We start from the raw sequence: 14,532 nt of genomic DNA, 5'->3' as shown, positions 1-14,532 counted from the left end.
TTGAGAAGTTATTTATCCACCCATTTTTTTTCAGATTTTGCTGCTATTTTAGACTTTAAAATGAGTTACTTGATGGAGCTATCTAAATGACTTCGCTTGCTGCTTGTGTGCATCAGGACTTCAATTCTTCATTTGTTTTATTTCTTCCCAATTCATCCAGATGGTCCTGTTTGGTTAAAAGGAAGTGAGTGGTGTTCTATTTCTTATTTGTGTACAGAATAACTTGTCAGGTTTGCAAGTTTTGCAACAGTTAAAGACCTCTGAAATCTCTTGATGATCTCATGCCCATCAAGTGAGGGTATGATTTATACACTTAAAATTACCAGAATTAAGATGAGTTTAGCCATGAAGTTGCCTATTAATAGCAGTGATTATGATGCAGCTTAAGAAAAGAAAACAAAAAGAAAGAAAAGGGCTTCATGTGAGAGAAATCTGGGTGCAGCTGAATAAATCTGGGCCCACCAAGAGTGTTAGTCTGAGCCTGACCCTTTGAACACTGTGGGCAATGTGTTTTTCCTGCTGCTAGGTGAGAGCTGTGGGCAAACTGAAATACACTGAGGCAAAGTTATTTCACAAAAGCTTGGGCTGAAGTTCACAAGGAGAGAAAAAGCAAGGAAGCTGTTCCAATACTGTGTGTTTTTATATTTTCAGTACATGTGAGTAGTAGCTGTTCACATAAATCTTGTTTGATCTCCTCTGACACAAATACTATTGCAAGAACTGCATCTCCACTTTAGAGGACAGGTATTAAGTTTGATTGTTTTGAGCAGATTAGGAAATCTGCTTTTGTAATAAAGGTTTCAGGCCGCAGGAGTGGGAAGCAAAGAAGAGCTCCAATAGGATGGTGTGAAGCTAAGGATGAATGTGCATACTGGGGGTGGAAAGGGCTCCTGGCACACCTCTGCCCAGAGCGTGTGTCATGTGCTCTGACAGAAAACCAGGGCTCGTTTTTTGTCTGTTGCAGGGACAGATGTATTAGACAACACAGCCTGGTGTTCCTTTTGTCTGGCCTCTAGCTAAACAGCACAGGTATTACTAGGCTGGTCTTGGGATTTGTTTGTGGGTTTGTTTTTTGTTATTGTTTTTTCTCCACCACCTTCCAGTGGAGACACTAATTTGGATTTCTCAACTTAGCTGTCTCTTCCTCCCCTGCACTCTCTGATCTTTCAAGAGCTTCATAACAGGAGCTGTTAATTGGTTGGAGGTATCAGAATTTCTCTGAGAGAGGAGAGTTACACTGACACTCTGTGTCCAGGCAAACACTGAGAGAGGGAGAATGAGGCTTACAGCACAGCTGGAGTGAACTCAAGACTGGGAAATGTGAGCAAAGAAATCCCCATTCTGTGATCAGTTCAGGAAAAGAGAACTTTGCTGACTTGCATTATAAATAAAGTTTATAGGGTTTTGCCTCCTGCTGTCATCTGTTTTGTTGGGACTTGAAGATTGATGAGGTTTTAGTTTGCATAGACAAAGTACTGGAATGGGACTTGAACTTCAGATTCTGTTCCTAGATTTGTTCATAGTTTGTCTGTGACTCTCATGAACTTGCTTTATCTCTTTGGGCCTAGTCAACCCTGATGTTCACTTTTTGAAAGAGCTTAAAGGTTGACTAATGAAAGTCAAGTTGTAGATGGCAGGTACGACCATTTCTGTTCTGTTCTTTCCCTGTATTTTCTTCCTACTCCTCTGCTTTAAAACCTTCATTAGAAAATGGGGGTTTCTGAGCTGTCTAAACATCTTCCATCTCTGCCAAGGAGCTCTTTTGACAGTATTTGTCAGATAATAATGCGTAAGGCTTGCAGGGAGAGGTGCTGTTCACAAAAAATGAAGATATTGGAACCAGGAAAACTGATTTTCCCAAAAACATCTTGCAGAAAGCTTCTCTGTAAACACCTGTCTCTATCTGCTTGATCTCACAATTACTTTATTTGTATTTTAAACCTTAATTTGTGCACTTAAGTCCTGCAATTCACACTCACTGATGGAGTTCATTTAAGTTCTATCACTCTGCATTACAATAAATTGTAGCATCCATCACTTTCTCTTCCTGCTAGAAATACATAGTCATCCCAGTCATCTCAAAATAAAACCACTTGGCATATCTAATCTTATAGACATTTACCAACTTTTTGACATCACTGGCATGCAGTGAGAGCAGAACCAGAAAAAGCATGAGCTCTAGCTATTAGGAAGGAAAGCAACTGCTGTAAATATTCCTCTTTTTGTTTTCCCACTGTTTTCCTTGTTGTTTGTTCTGTTTGGGCTGTTTGGTTGGTCAGTTTTGCCTGTTTTGGTGTTGTAATGCAGTGCTGTTTAGGTGAAAGCAATGCAGACCTTGCACCAGTGCTGTGGTTCTGTATGTCCTGATGGTGTGGCAGCTACCAAGGCCTGGTGGCCTTTCAGTCTCCCTGGTTTGTGAAGTGCTGTGTAATCTTGGCAGTGTTCTGCAGTCAGCTGCAGAAGAGCTGAACAGAGACAAGAATTTCATAAATTAACCATAGCATATATCCTTTTCTCACTGAAGTGTCAGGAAGAAATAATTAATATTGTACAGACAGTTTTCCTTCTGGCATTTCCTAATGTTTGAGTATTTGCAGCCTCAGCATTCTTTTTGTCAATTTTCCAGAGCAGTATCTATTAGCCAGATGCTAATGCACTTGGAATGCCAGCTGTGGACAGAACAGAAAATTTGATCTAAGATTTGTTCAGATGAATTTGCCAGGGACAGAGGTTTAGAGACAGCCTAGGACCAACTCTCTCTTTCCTGGAGGACAGCATGGTTATTGCAAATATATTTGATATATATTGCAACTGATTCCTGAGCATTGGAAGAAATTTCTGGAATCCAATCCAGAGTAGTTACTGTGTAAGGAAGGATTTATTTTCTCCAGGGAAATGTTCTTGCCCTTGTCAGCAGTGGTTGGGATAGGTGCCTTGAATGCTACTGAAGAACTTGGATGAGTTGAATAAAACATGAAAAGAGCTTTCAAAACATGCCTGATGCCCTTTCTGGCCGCTGGTAAGTGACACCAGTGGATTATGCAAGTGGAGTTGTGAGGATGAGTTGAGTTTTTTCAGACAGCAAATCTTGAGGACAGCCTGCAGGGACATTTCTGCTGTGAGAGGAGCAACAGCCTCAGAGAAAGCACAGGCAGGACAGTGGGGGTGTAGTGGAAACAGCAATTAAGATCAGTAATTGCCTTCTTGTGTTCTTTCTGCAGGGCTATGTATATTTTTGAGCAAGAAGTCAGCACACATGGAGTTCTTTGTCTTCTGCAGCCTTTTGTAGGTGTTTAGATTCACCCTGTCTGATGGAATTAAAGGCACTCCTTTGGGGAGCACTGCACTGCCCCATCCCTATGAGGTCTGCTGTTCTTCATAAGGCAGCTTGGTACCAACATCCCAAACAGCCTATTTCACTAGCTGTCTTCTAAGAACTGCTCCTCTTTGTAGGGATTTTTTTTGGGTTGAGGAGGTCTTTGCATGTGCTGCTTCAGCTGCTGTGAATTAAAAATAAAGCAAAGAATTACAGGCTCTGGAATTAATTCTGCTGAACAGGGCTCCTGCTACTGAGATAAGGCAGAAACTAATTCATAAAGCCTCATGGGGTACAAGAACTCAGCCCCAAAATGGAGTTTATTGTGAGGTCTGTTACACTTTTTGCCAATAGCACTAGTTATATTTGATTCTTCACTGTGCTATTTACAGTTCATCTGTATTGCTTACTGTGAAAACTCAAGTTATATTACTTCATTGCTCTTGGTTCCCAAGTCTGCATCTCCACCCACTGTTATACAAGGCTACTGGTTGCTTCCTTTTGCCCCAAGAATGCTACTTGATGAGTATTCCTGCCCTCATCTGACAGCTGCAGCTTTGTACCTGAGTTCTTGGCATGCATGTAGTCAGTATTTTGAGTGACACGTTCCTCAAACTGATTGCTCAAAGGGATGTTTCTGGCTGAGGTTCCCACCTTCTCTGACCCAGCCTCTCCTGGATCTTAAAATAATGGTATCAATTAGCATATTGCAGCATAGTGATGTATTAAATAACACTCAAGAATGGAAATAATCCTCATTTTCTTGGATCAGGAAGAGTGGTAGGAAAGAAGGGAGATGAAAATCCAGAAATCTTCAATGTGACAGGGAAGAGTTCAGAACAATTTCAACAGACAGATTTGTAGCAATTTTATAATACGAGTTTGGAAGTGTGAAATGATGATAAGTATAATTCTCATATCCCTGGTTTTGTTTCTTCTGAGTGCACAGTTCCTGAATTTGCAATGGAAGAGTCGTGGATTTCCTCCTGGTCCAACCCCATTTCCCATCATTGGAAGTATCTGGTGGATAAACTTTAGAGCTGATCATGGGAGCCTGAAAAAGGTATGTATTTGCAGATGTGAACTAAAGAGCTATTGAGGCAAAATCTGGAAAAAATGGTGATGGTTGTTGGTAGGCTGATGTGGAAACAGGGAGAGAGAAGGTGATTTGTGGAAATGAGGTGCCTAAACAAGTTAAGGTAAAAATCCTGCAGACAATCTAATTCATTTGAAAGCCTAATAATTTCATATGAAAGTCTCATTCTTATATGTGTGCAACTTAAACAGAACTGAACATAGTAATTTTGCCTCAGAAGAGACTTATATTTTTAAGGGAAACTTTGGCCTTGAAAGAAAACAGTGATTCTCAGATTTCCCATCATAAGCATATATTGAAAATAATTTTAAACTGGGTGTCTTGAATTCAGAGGATGTGAAAAGCACACCAGAATATCTTCTGTTCTCATGGGATGGAAAGAAGATTGTATCCCATATGTAGCCAAATCCTTTCATCCATTGTTTCTCTGAAGTCCAATATGGGATGTGCTCTTTGCAGACAAACTAAAGATGTAAATAATGGTGAAAGGAAAGAAGTGATAGGAAGAATTAGGTCCATGCTAAGCCTGTTAATACAGATTCTTTCAGTTTTCAACATCCTCCACTGAGCCAAAATATCACAAGAGAACCCAATGTGTTAATATATTTTTCAAATTGTTGCCTTTCCTTATGTGCTAAGTGCAACTTGCAGGTCAGAGGGTACCTGGCTGCTGCTGAAGGGAGCTTAAAAGAGCATGATGCTAAAATTTTCTGATGGGTACATGTTAATGACTGTGAGATGACAGATCTGTACTGGTTCTTGGTCTAGCATCAGGGACTTTGTCCTTGCAGAATGCCCATGGCATTGCCTGAGAGCAGTCCCATCAGTACCCAGAGATGGGATCTATGCTTAGATACCACAATTGACAGTATTTCAGTATAAGCTGGGAAGAGTTCTTGCCATTGAAACATTAAATCTGCATTACTAGAAGGAGAGTTACACTCGGTATTCATAATTTCAAGAAATTCTGGTTGTTGTCTGAGTGAATGAAATATGGAGTTGAAAAATGTAACCAAGAATGGGCAGCTGAAATTTCACAGGAAACCTTGTAGAGATCCATGAACACTCAACGGCATTTACCCTATGGTTGGTATTGCAAAGGTAACCCAGGCCAAGTTCTAGAAAAGAACCATTTATTCTTTCATTGCTCACATTTCTGTGGGTGGTGTGTTCCCAGAGAGAGCCCATACCCTTCCTTTGGAAAGCACCCCTGCCACAAAACACAGCCACTGTCCCTTTTCACCTGCTGAACCCCTGAGCAACGTTGTGCTGAAGACAGCAGCCCATCCTGTATGCCCGTTTGTTGATGTTTCTCCCATGGGTTTTTTTTGTGTGCTGGTTTTACCTGCAGCTGGCAAAAACCTATGGCAACATCTGCACCCTGTGGATGGGTCACAGACCTATGGTGGTGCTCTATGGGTTCCAAGCTGTGAAGAATGGTCTCACCAACAACTCGGAGGATGTTTCAGGGCGACTGCAGACCTACATTTTCAACCAAATGGCAGATGGAAAGGGTAATATGTTCATGTCTTTGGAGGGACTTTACCCTTGACTTTTTGTTTCCTCATGTTTTTCTTACTGGAAAACCCTTAGTTCCCAACTGACTTTTTCTGTCTGCTCAAGGTGAATCATATCATTCTGAAGCATCATCCTAAGTGGTATCCAAATCCCACTGTCACACTTGTATTTCAGCATCTTATCAGAGCAGCATGGGCAACATTCTTAGCACTGTCTGCATGTCCTGATTTGAAATAATCCTGATCCTGCAGCCTCCTTTGCAAGCTGAGACTAAAATAAATCTTTGTCCTCCCGGCTGTTTGTTTACAGCAAAGACTGCTGTAAGGAAAGCATATACAGAACTTTGATCTAGTCTTGCTCCAAAGTACAAAGTCACAGGAAGGTCAGTGGAGCTTTAAATTTATTAGCCAGGGGGTTCAAAGCATTGTATTGTGTTATCACAAACACTGGTGAATCACAGTGGAGAGAGAATAAAGATACTGATATGTTTAAAACAGAAATAATTGAACTTGTTTCCATCAGCCTCTTATCCAGAGAATGTATGGCAGATGCCTTTACCCTCAGTCAGGATTTGGTTAATGTGAACTACAGTCTGGAAAGCTTTAATTTGTAATACTAGCTAACATAAGTAGAGAAAAACTACTTTAAGGTATAGAGATGATTAAGTCTGAGGCCATTTCAGTCCATTTGGAAGGATCTGTATTGCCACTTTTTATCGGGGTGCTGTGGAGAAAAGTAGCTGGGTTGTGACACATGCCCTAAAACTTGTAATTTGTAGCAGGGATGGCTTTAACCAACAGCTGCAGCTCAGCTGCAAGTTTGTGGCTGCAGCACAAATACCATCTGCCTGTCCCTGGTTCCCAGGACAGCAGAAGGAATAGGGGAGAGCTATCCCAGTCTCTAGTGAAGCAGCTCACTCTCAGGGAGTGAGCTGGCTTTCCCAGGGGGAAGTGCAGGCTACACTTGGGGAGGGAATTTCCCCACCAAGCAGATTAAATGGTTCATGCTGGGTGGTCTCTGCTAGAGCACAGACTCACAGCAGAGCAGCCTGGGATTCCTTTCCGTCCCACAGGAACTCTTGATCTTAAGAAGCTGTTTGCAGATTGGCTAAAACCTATTTTTCCTTCTCATTTTGGCTGGGTGGTTCTTGCCCTGGCTTCGTTGTCTTTCCAAAAGGGACCTTTCCAGGATGAGAACTTGATATTTGGTATAAAGATCCTGGTAGAACAGGATCCCTCAGAGACCTGAGAGAGATGCTTCAGAAAGAATAGGACTAGGTTTGGAAGGTAGGTGTGTGAGTCCAGAGGTCAAAGTGGGTTTTTTTTGCAGGGATGGTAATGTTTTAACCCAAGGTGTTTTCTCTGCCTCTAACAACATTCAATTCAAAGAACACTGCCCTGATGTGTCCCTCCTCTTTGAGCAGCCACATGATGAGAAGACAACTCTTACTGTGTTTATCATCTACAATTGTATGAACGTTATTGTGACATAAAATTCATTCTTGATGGCTAAAGGTATCTTGGTCTCAAATGGTCTCACCTGGAAACAACAGAGGCATTTTGGAATTGGAACTCTCCGAAAACTGGGAATGGGGAATAAAGGAATGGAGCGTGGGATCCAAACCGAGGCCCGTTACCTGGTGGAGTTCTTCAGAGACAAGGAGGGTATGGCATTGACACAGTGCTTGGGGCAACACACAGTACAGATGGCTTGACTCTAAGGGTTAACACTACTTTTGTTACTGAATAGAATGGATTTGGAGCACACCTTAGATTTGCAGATTTAGGATAAGGTGCTAAAGAACTGCAGACCACACATTCAGTGGCATTTGCTAACAGAATGGAAAAAGAAACATGAAGGAATACAGCACGGGCATCTCTGAACCCAAAATTTCTTTGCTTATTTATTTTTTGACAAAAAACTCCTCTGAACCTTTGAGATTATTTGACCTCAGTATTTTGGGATCAACACCAAGATTGAGATTAAAAAAAAAAGCAAAAAGGAAAACAAATTAAAAAAACAAGACCAGGAGCTGAAGATTTGGGGCTTTCCTGTCCTCATTTTGAAGTGAGGTTTATCTTTTGTTACACTTCCTAGTGAATTTTGGGTGTTTTTGAGTAACAGTATAAATATCATAGAGGACATCTATTCCAAAATGTCACTATAATCTTGTTCTCCCAAATAGCAAAGGAAGAGGAAGTGCTTTTGAGATGAATGTTTTTCTCTCTCTGCAGGAGAAGCTGTGGACCCTTCCTTTCCCATTGTCCATGCTGTCTCCAATGTGATTTGTGCTGTGGTTTTTGGACATCGTTTCTCTCTGGAGGATAAAACCTTCCAGCAGCTGATTGAAGCCTTCAATTATATAGTGGCTTTTGGGAACAGCCACTTTTATTATGTGAGAATATTATTTATGAGATTATATATTACTTATTAGAATATTACTAACATGCAACTTATTTGATCATTAGGCTCATTATTTATTGCAATATAATTATATCAGTATGTATATTATTAAAGTATTGCATTATTAAATACTGATAAATATTCTGACTGTGAATATGAACTGGACCTGCAATGGTTTGGGTTTGACATGATTCAAGTATGAATACTGTATTAATAATCTTTATTAGAATGTCTTAGCAAAGGTAATATGCCTGGGATAATGACCTTTTCTGTAATGGAAATACCAGTATTGTTAAGGTGAAAAGATGATACTCTGTGTGAGAATGAAAGTGAATGTTGGTTAATTTTTAAATTTTTTTTTTTTTTTGTTTTTTGTTTTTTCTGTGGGTTTTTTGGGTTTTTTTTCAGTGCTAAGGTGATGGACATAAATATTTATTAATATTGATACATCTATCTGCAAAAGTAGATTATTTTGTTGGTGAATTAACAGGGTAAATACAGTGGAGTTATATAATAAGGATGGAAAAAATCTAGGGTGGAAACTGTGCTGTCCCTAATTTGTGATTTTAATGTGTGTTTATGTACTAAACATTTCTTTTCATGCCACAGGATTTTTCTCAGAGAAATTAATTCAGCAGTTTAGCACCAAAAATGTCCATGCTATATCTCTATCACAAGGCATCTCTACAGTGTCACTAACTGCTTCTGTGCTGAATTCTTGCTCCCCAGATGTGTGAAATGCTCCCGTGGTTTGCAGAGCACCTCCCAGGACCTCTACATAAAGCGAGATTTTCCCGGGATTTTGTTCGTTCCTTTGTAAGGCAGGAGATCAAAAGCCACAGGGAAAAAGGCAGAATAGATGAACCAGAAGATTTCATTGACTTTTACCTGAAACAGATAGAGAAAGTGAGTGATTAATGCTGTACGTGACACAGATCCAACCGTAATGGGTTCCCTGCCCTTTCCCTGCTGTTGTCTGCCCTCAACAGCATTACTGCAGGGCTCTGCAAGCACAGCTTGAAAACTCTGATGTCAAACTCAAAATATGAACTTTGAATAGTTAGTTCAAGAACTTGTTCTAGAAGTACAAGTTATTTACATTGGCTTGTTAGCATATTTTGGAATCCTTAGTGAGGGCTGGGCAATAGGGAGGACCTTGAGAAGGTGCAGGTATTTAGATGGCTGCTGAATTCTGATTATTTTTTGCCTTGTATTATTTTTGTGCTCATTAGTGCTGTATGAGTATCATGACAATCTTAAAATGTTGTCAGTCTCTGCTCTGAAAAAAAAAAAGCATAAATCTTTAAAAGGATAACATTATATATCAGACAGATTGCTGAAATCAGCAAATGTGCTGTGCTGAAAGTGGCATGGGTGGGATAAAACTACCTAGAAATGTGTTTTTCTGCTGTGGAAATTAACAGAAATCAACATGCCACTTTACAAGGTAGCATAACAGGACTTACACACCTGACACATTTGACAGCACCTCTAATTTAACAGTATCACTGCATTCATTTGAGTAAAGTCATTACCTATATCTGTGTTCTGCTCAAGTATCTGTGTTTTCTTTGTCCTCTCGAAATCTTGTTCCTTTAGATACAGTGATCACTGTCTGTCTCAGTGCTATTACACAGCTATACTCGTTTTTACCTTTCTCACTGACACTTGTAGACTAAAAATGTCCCCAATTCTACATTTGATGAAGACAACATGGTGCAGTCTGTTTTTGACCTTTTCCTGGGTGGCTCAGAGACCACAGCCACCACTCTGCGCTGGGCTCTGCTCTATATGTTGGTTTACCCTGACATCCAAGGTGAGTAGCACACAACAAGCATGAATATGATTAAAGTAGAGCAATTTTCTGTTTTATATATAATATTTTTTTTTTGCTAAAATCAAGGGTTTTTTAAGATCAAGCCTACTTTTTTAAAAGATAATTTTTGAGCTTTGCATTTAATAAGCCAATGTAGTAAAAATTTTTCAGACGGAGATTTCAAAATAATTTCAGGGATATTCAGCTTCTGACACTGTATTGGGTCCTGTTGATTTTTGTCAGACTGTTTCAGCACTGTAAGCATATAATGGAAGATACAGGCTGAAAACACACAAGGTGGAATAAGAGTTTGGGTTAGGGCAAAGTGATGCTTTTCTGGCATCCAGCATGTGTAATAAGGTTATATTATTTGAGTTCATTAACTGAGACATCAGTCAAGTTTCTGTAAAATAGATATATTTATTCTAATGCATGGGAATGTTAAACAGAGAAGGAAGACAAAAAGATAATCCAGAAATTCTGGACAAGAGCACAGTGGCATACTAGTTTGAAAATTTTTGGGTGATTTGGTAGAGGGTTTTCAGAGGTGATGAATTACTAAGCCAAGTACATGTTCTAGACTCAGGCTGAGGGCTAGAAATTCTTTTCATGCTTGTGGTGCTAGAATGCTCAAAGAACAGAGCCCTGTGCATACACATGCACTTCAAATTCTGATAAATTATAAAGAAAAAAATTCCTCTTAACTTACTAGCCTAAGTATGAAATCTGACCCCAAACCATCTGAGACTGTATAAGGTGTGTTAGTTAGTAAAGCTTAGATAGCAGCCCAAAGAGATTAACACTTGGTAATAGTTTAGTAATATGATCATATTTCAGTTCTCAGCATTGCACATGTGTCAGCTTGATGTGATGGCTTGCTTGCAACACCCTCATTAGTGTACTGTGAGTCTGTATTTACCTGGAATAAAGTCAACAGCTTAATAGAATTGATCTCTTAATAAGAAGGTCTTGTTATACTTAAGTTTTCTCCCCCTCCTTTAAATATAATGCTTCATAAATCTGCTGGGCTTGTGGAAAGAGGGTCTAAACATAAAACCTATCAACTAGAAAACAGAGTGTAGTAAAATCATAACTAGCTGGTTATGATTTATACAAATATACAAATGCGTTTGTATAAATGTATGATTACACTAATAAATACATTTCTATTAATATAAATGCATTACATATATACATTTATACAAATGCATTTACACTTTGGGATATGGTAAGTATAAATTATTTATATATTGTATTTTTTTCTATCACTACTATACTCCAAAAAGGAAAGGAAAGCTGTTTCATCCAAAACAGTGTTCGTACATCTATAATGGATATTTAAATATTTTTTTAGACAAAGTCCAGAAAGAGCTGGATACTGTTCTTAGTCCCTCCCATCTCATCTGCTACGAGGATCGCAAGAAGCTGCCGTACACAAATGCTGTGGTTCATGAGATCCTCCGCTTCAGCAGCATCGTTTTAATCACACTTCCCAGAGAAGCTGTGAAGGATACCACTGTTCTGGGGTATCATGTTCCAAAGGTACAGGTATTCCTTCTATTCCAATGTGATCTTTGGCCATCAGTAAAGGTTTACCGTTATACCCTTTCCCTTCCAGCTCAGGACAGGATGATCATTTCACTAGATTTAGGATATGGTACTAAAGAACTGCAGACCACACATTATTTGGCATTTGCTAACAGACTGGAAAAAAACCATGAAGGAATACAGAGGGGAAATATCTGAACCCAAAATACTGAAGTTTCTTTGCTTATTTATTTTTTTTACAAAAACCCCTCAGAACCCTTGAGATTATTGTTTTTCCCCTAATTATGTAATCTTTCATTTCTGCTGCCTCTCCGTGTGCAGAATTATAGCTGGAATGTGTTTGTGTCCTTTTATTCTTGATGTGTGAGAGACAGAACTGTGCGAACTGCCTCTTCCTTTCAGGGCACTCTAATCATGGCAAGTGTAGACTCAGCTCTTTTTGACCCTGACTATTGGGAGACACCTCACCAGTTCAACCCTGGCCATTTCTTGGATGAGGATGGAAATTTTGTGACCCGAGAGGCCTTCTTGGCCTTCTCAGCAGGTGAGTGCACAGAGAACTGATCCCACGTGTGTGGGTTAGATGAAGCTGGGTTATTTTCATTGTGGAGAAGACCAGAGGGGAGTGTAATCCCAAACTGCAGGAGCACATTGTTTTCCCAGCCCAGAAAAATGTTTGACTGCAAAAATAAGTTGTTAGGCAATTGTATAAACACTTGATCCTAGATTTTTGTGAAAATGCAGAGAAGACAAAAGGAGTAAGGTCCCAGAATTCCCAGTCACTTAAGAACTTGAGTCCTTACACTGTTGCCCTTGGTCCTCCTCTGTATATGGTGGATTATGCCATTACAGTGGATATTCTATGGCAGGCAGCAGTGCTGGAGCTGATTTATTTTGTATAAATAATTCAGTATTCATCAGTGCAGAGAGATGAATGGGAGATCCAGAAGCTGGATCAAATAGATCCAGAAGTCTGTGTCTTTTCTATGGAGCTTCTGAAATCACTCTTTCACCAGTGTGTGTTTATAGAAGTTAAACAAACAAAAGCTCTTGGGGATCATGCCAGGAGGAAATAGCCTGGTTGTCAGAGCTATCAGCTGAGATAGGAAAATGTCAGGCTCAGGTTTCTGGTCTAAATTGGGCAGAAGAGGAATTGTTTTCTCACATCCAAATTGAATGACCTGACCACAGCATTTCGGAGTTTGTCACTGTCTCTGGGAATTGTATCCTGGACAGAGTTAATTGATCAACTGGGAAGAGATTTTTCTTTAGCAAGTTGTTTTCACTGAAACCACTGCGTAGGAAAATGTTTCATCAGGTGTAGTATGTCCTCTGTCTTCTGATTTTTCACTGTTATTAGGGAAGATAAGTCAGCCTGTACAAAGCAGAAGCTGTGAGGTAACCTAAGGTGCTTTCTTGTTTTTATTTGGAATCAAAAGACTGAAATCCATTTCATAAAACTAGGGAGTCCTGTAGATTAGGAAGCAAGAATGAAACTTCTGAGAAGCATCTCTGGTACCTTTTCTATCTAATCTGGGCAGATCCTGCAAAGATGAATTGCAGACATCTCAGTTGTATGTCCAGTTCAATCTGAGAGGAAATTATAAAATTCAGCAAAGCTCTTTGTTCCTTAATGAGCAGTGCTCCTGAGAAAAGCTGGGAAACAGGTGCTGCTTAGAGATCTTGCTGGGCACTGACTTCTCTTTCCATTCACCCCTTGCAGGTCACCGTGTTTGTCTGGGAGAGGCAATGGCCAAGATGGAGCTTTTCATCATGTTCTGCAGCCTGTTGCAGAAATTCAAGTTCACTGTACCAGAAGGAGTTAAGGAAATCAACACAGACCTTATCTTTGGGAGTACCATGAAACCCCATCCATACAAGCTCTGTGCAGTTCTGCGCTAGGTTGTTCAGCATTAGAGATTTAAGAGGCACAGACACAGGTTTGGTGGTGTGCTGGTATTTATGCAGCTTTATGGTTGTCATTTTTACCTCTAATTCAGCGCAAATCTCTCCTTATTGTGTTATATGTGTTAAAAGCCAGGCCTAAAAAATACTCTGGTTTTCCTGTGTCTGGAAAGTGTCTGTACTTCATTTTTTTCCTGCTGTGTTACAAATGAAATAAATGTAGACAATTATTGCTCTGTCTAGTCTTACTAGAAACTCGGCAGAATCTTACTGGAGGGAGGAGGAACATCAGAGCCAGGCTCTGAGCAGACTTCCCCTACATTCTCAAATCCAGAATGGTGTGTGGGTATGCTGTTCCCAGAGGTGGTGGCTCTGGACATTGCCAGAGCTCCCAGGTGTCGTTGCATGGGAACTCAAAGCTGTGGAGAGGCATCTCAACTTGCTGGGAGCAGCTTTGTCTATTTAGCCAAGAGCCACGGGTAGATGAGTACTTGAGACTGGAAGTAAAAGGGAGACAGGAGTGCAACTCTTCGTTTGGCCTTGAGGCTTGTGACTCAGGCTAAGAGCAAAGACAAACCCCTCCTATTGCCTGCTGGAAATTGCAGAGGGAAGCCCCACTGCTGGTGAGATGCAGTGGATAGAAACAGATAAGGACCAGTGGGCTGGCCTGAAATTTTTTTTTTTTTGTACATATACTCTTGTGCATTTGAGAGGCATTTCTGTGAAGGTGGGAGTCCTCTCACATGCCAGGGTTTGTAATGACAGTGATGTACAGCAGATTAGGTTGGCCATGTCTCTTCATAGATGCCCAAAGCACAGTTCAGGGGGCAGCTTGCAGTCTTTGCAGTCTTGTGTAGCAAAGCTTGTTGCCTGCAAAGGAGGGGCAGGGCAGGAGACTTTGATGTGGTGTTCCCCAAAAGCTATGAGAGA

The 14,532-nt window shown here is 40.3% G+C and overlaps 1 protein-coding gene across 1 annotated transcript; it reads left to right on the top strand.

Moving 5' to 3' along the window:
- Positions 1-4,076: 4,076 nt before the first annotated feature.
- On the top strand, positions 4,077-13,834 carry LOC132331806 (cytochrome P450 2J2-like). The gene is made up of 9 exons (XM_059855628.1): positions 4,077-4,379; positions 5,764-5,926; positions 7,445-7,594; positions 8,165-8,325; positions 9,063-9,239; positions 10,008-10,149; positions 11,504-11,691; positions 12,100-12,241; positions 13,421-13,834. The coding sequence occupies exons 1-9, from the start codon at positions 4,212-4,214 to the stop codon at positions 13,597-13,599; spliced, it is 1,470 nt and encodes a 489-aa protein (XP_059711611.1). The 5' UTR covers positions 4,077-4,211; the 3' UTR covers positions 13,600-13,834.
- Positions 13,835-14,532: the final 698 nt, after the last annotated feature.

This window comes from Haemorhous mexicanus, chromosome 10 (genome assembly GCF_027477595.1).
Source record: "Haemorhous mexicanus isolate bHaeMex1 chromosome 10, bHaeMex1.pri, whole genome shotgun sequence".
Taxonomy (NCBI): domain Eukaryota; kingdom Metazoa; phylum Chordata; class Aves; order Passeriformes; family Fringillidae; genus Haemorhous; species Haemorhous mexicanus.
The sequence above is the reverse complement of the archived record's forward strand: the minus strand, read 5'-3'. Positions and strand labels throughout refer to the sequence as shown.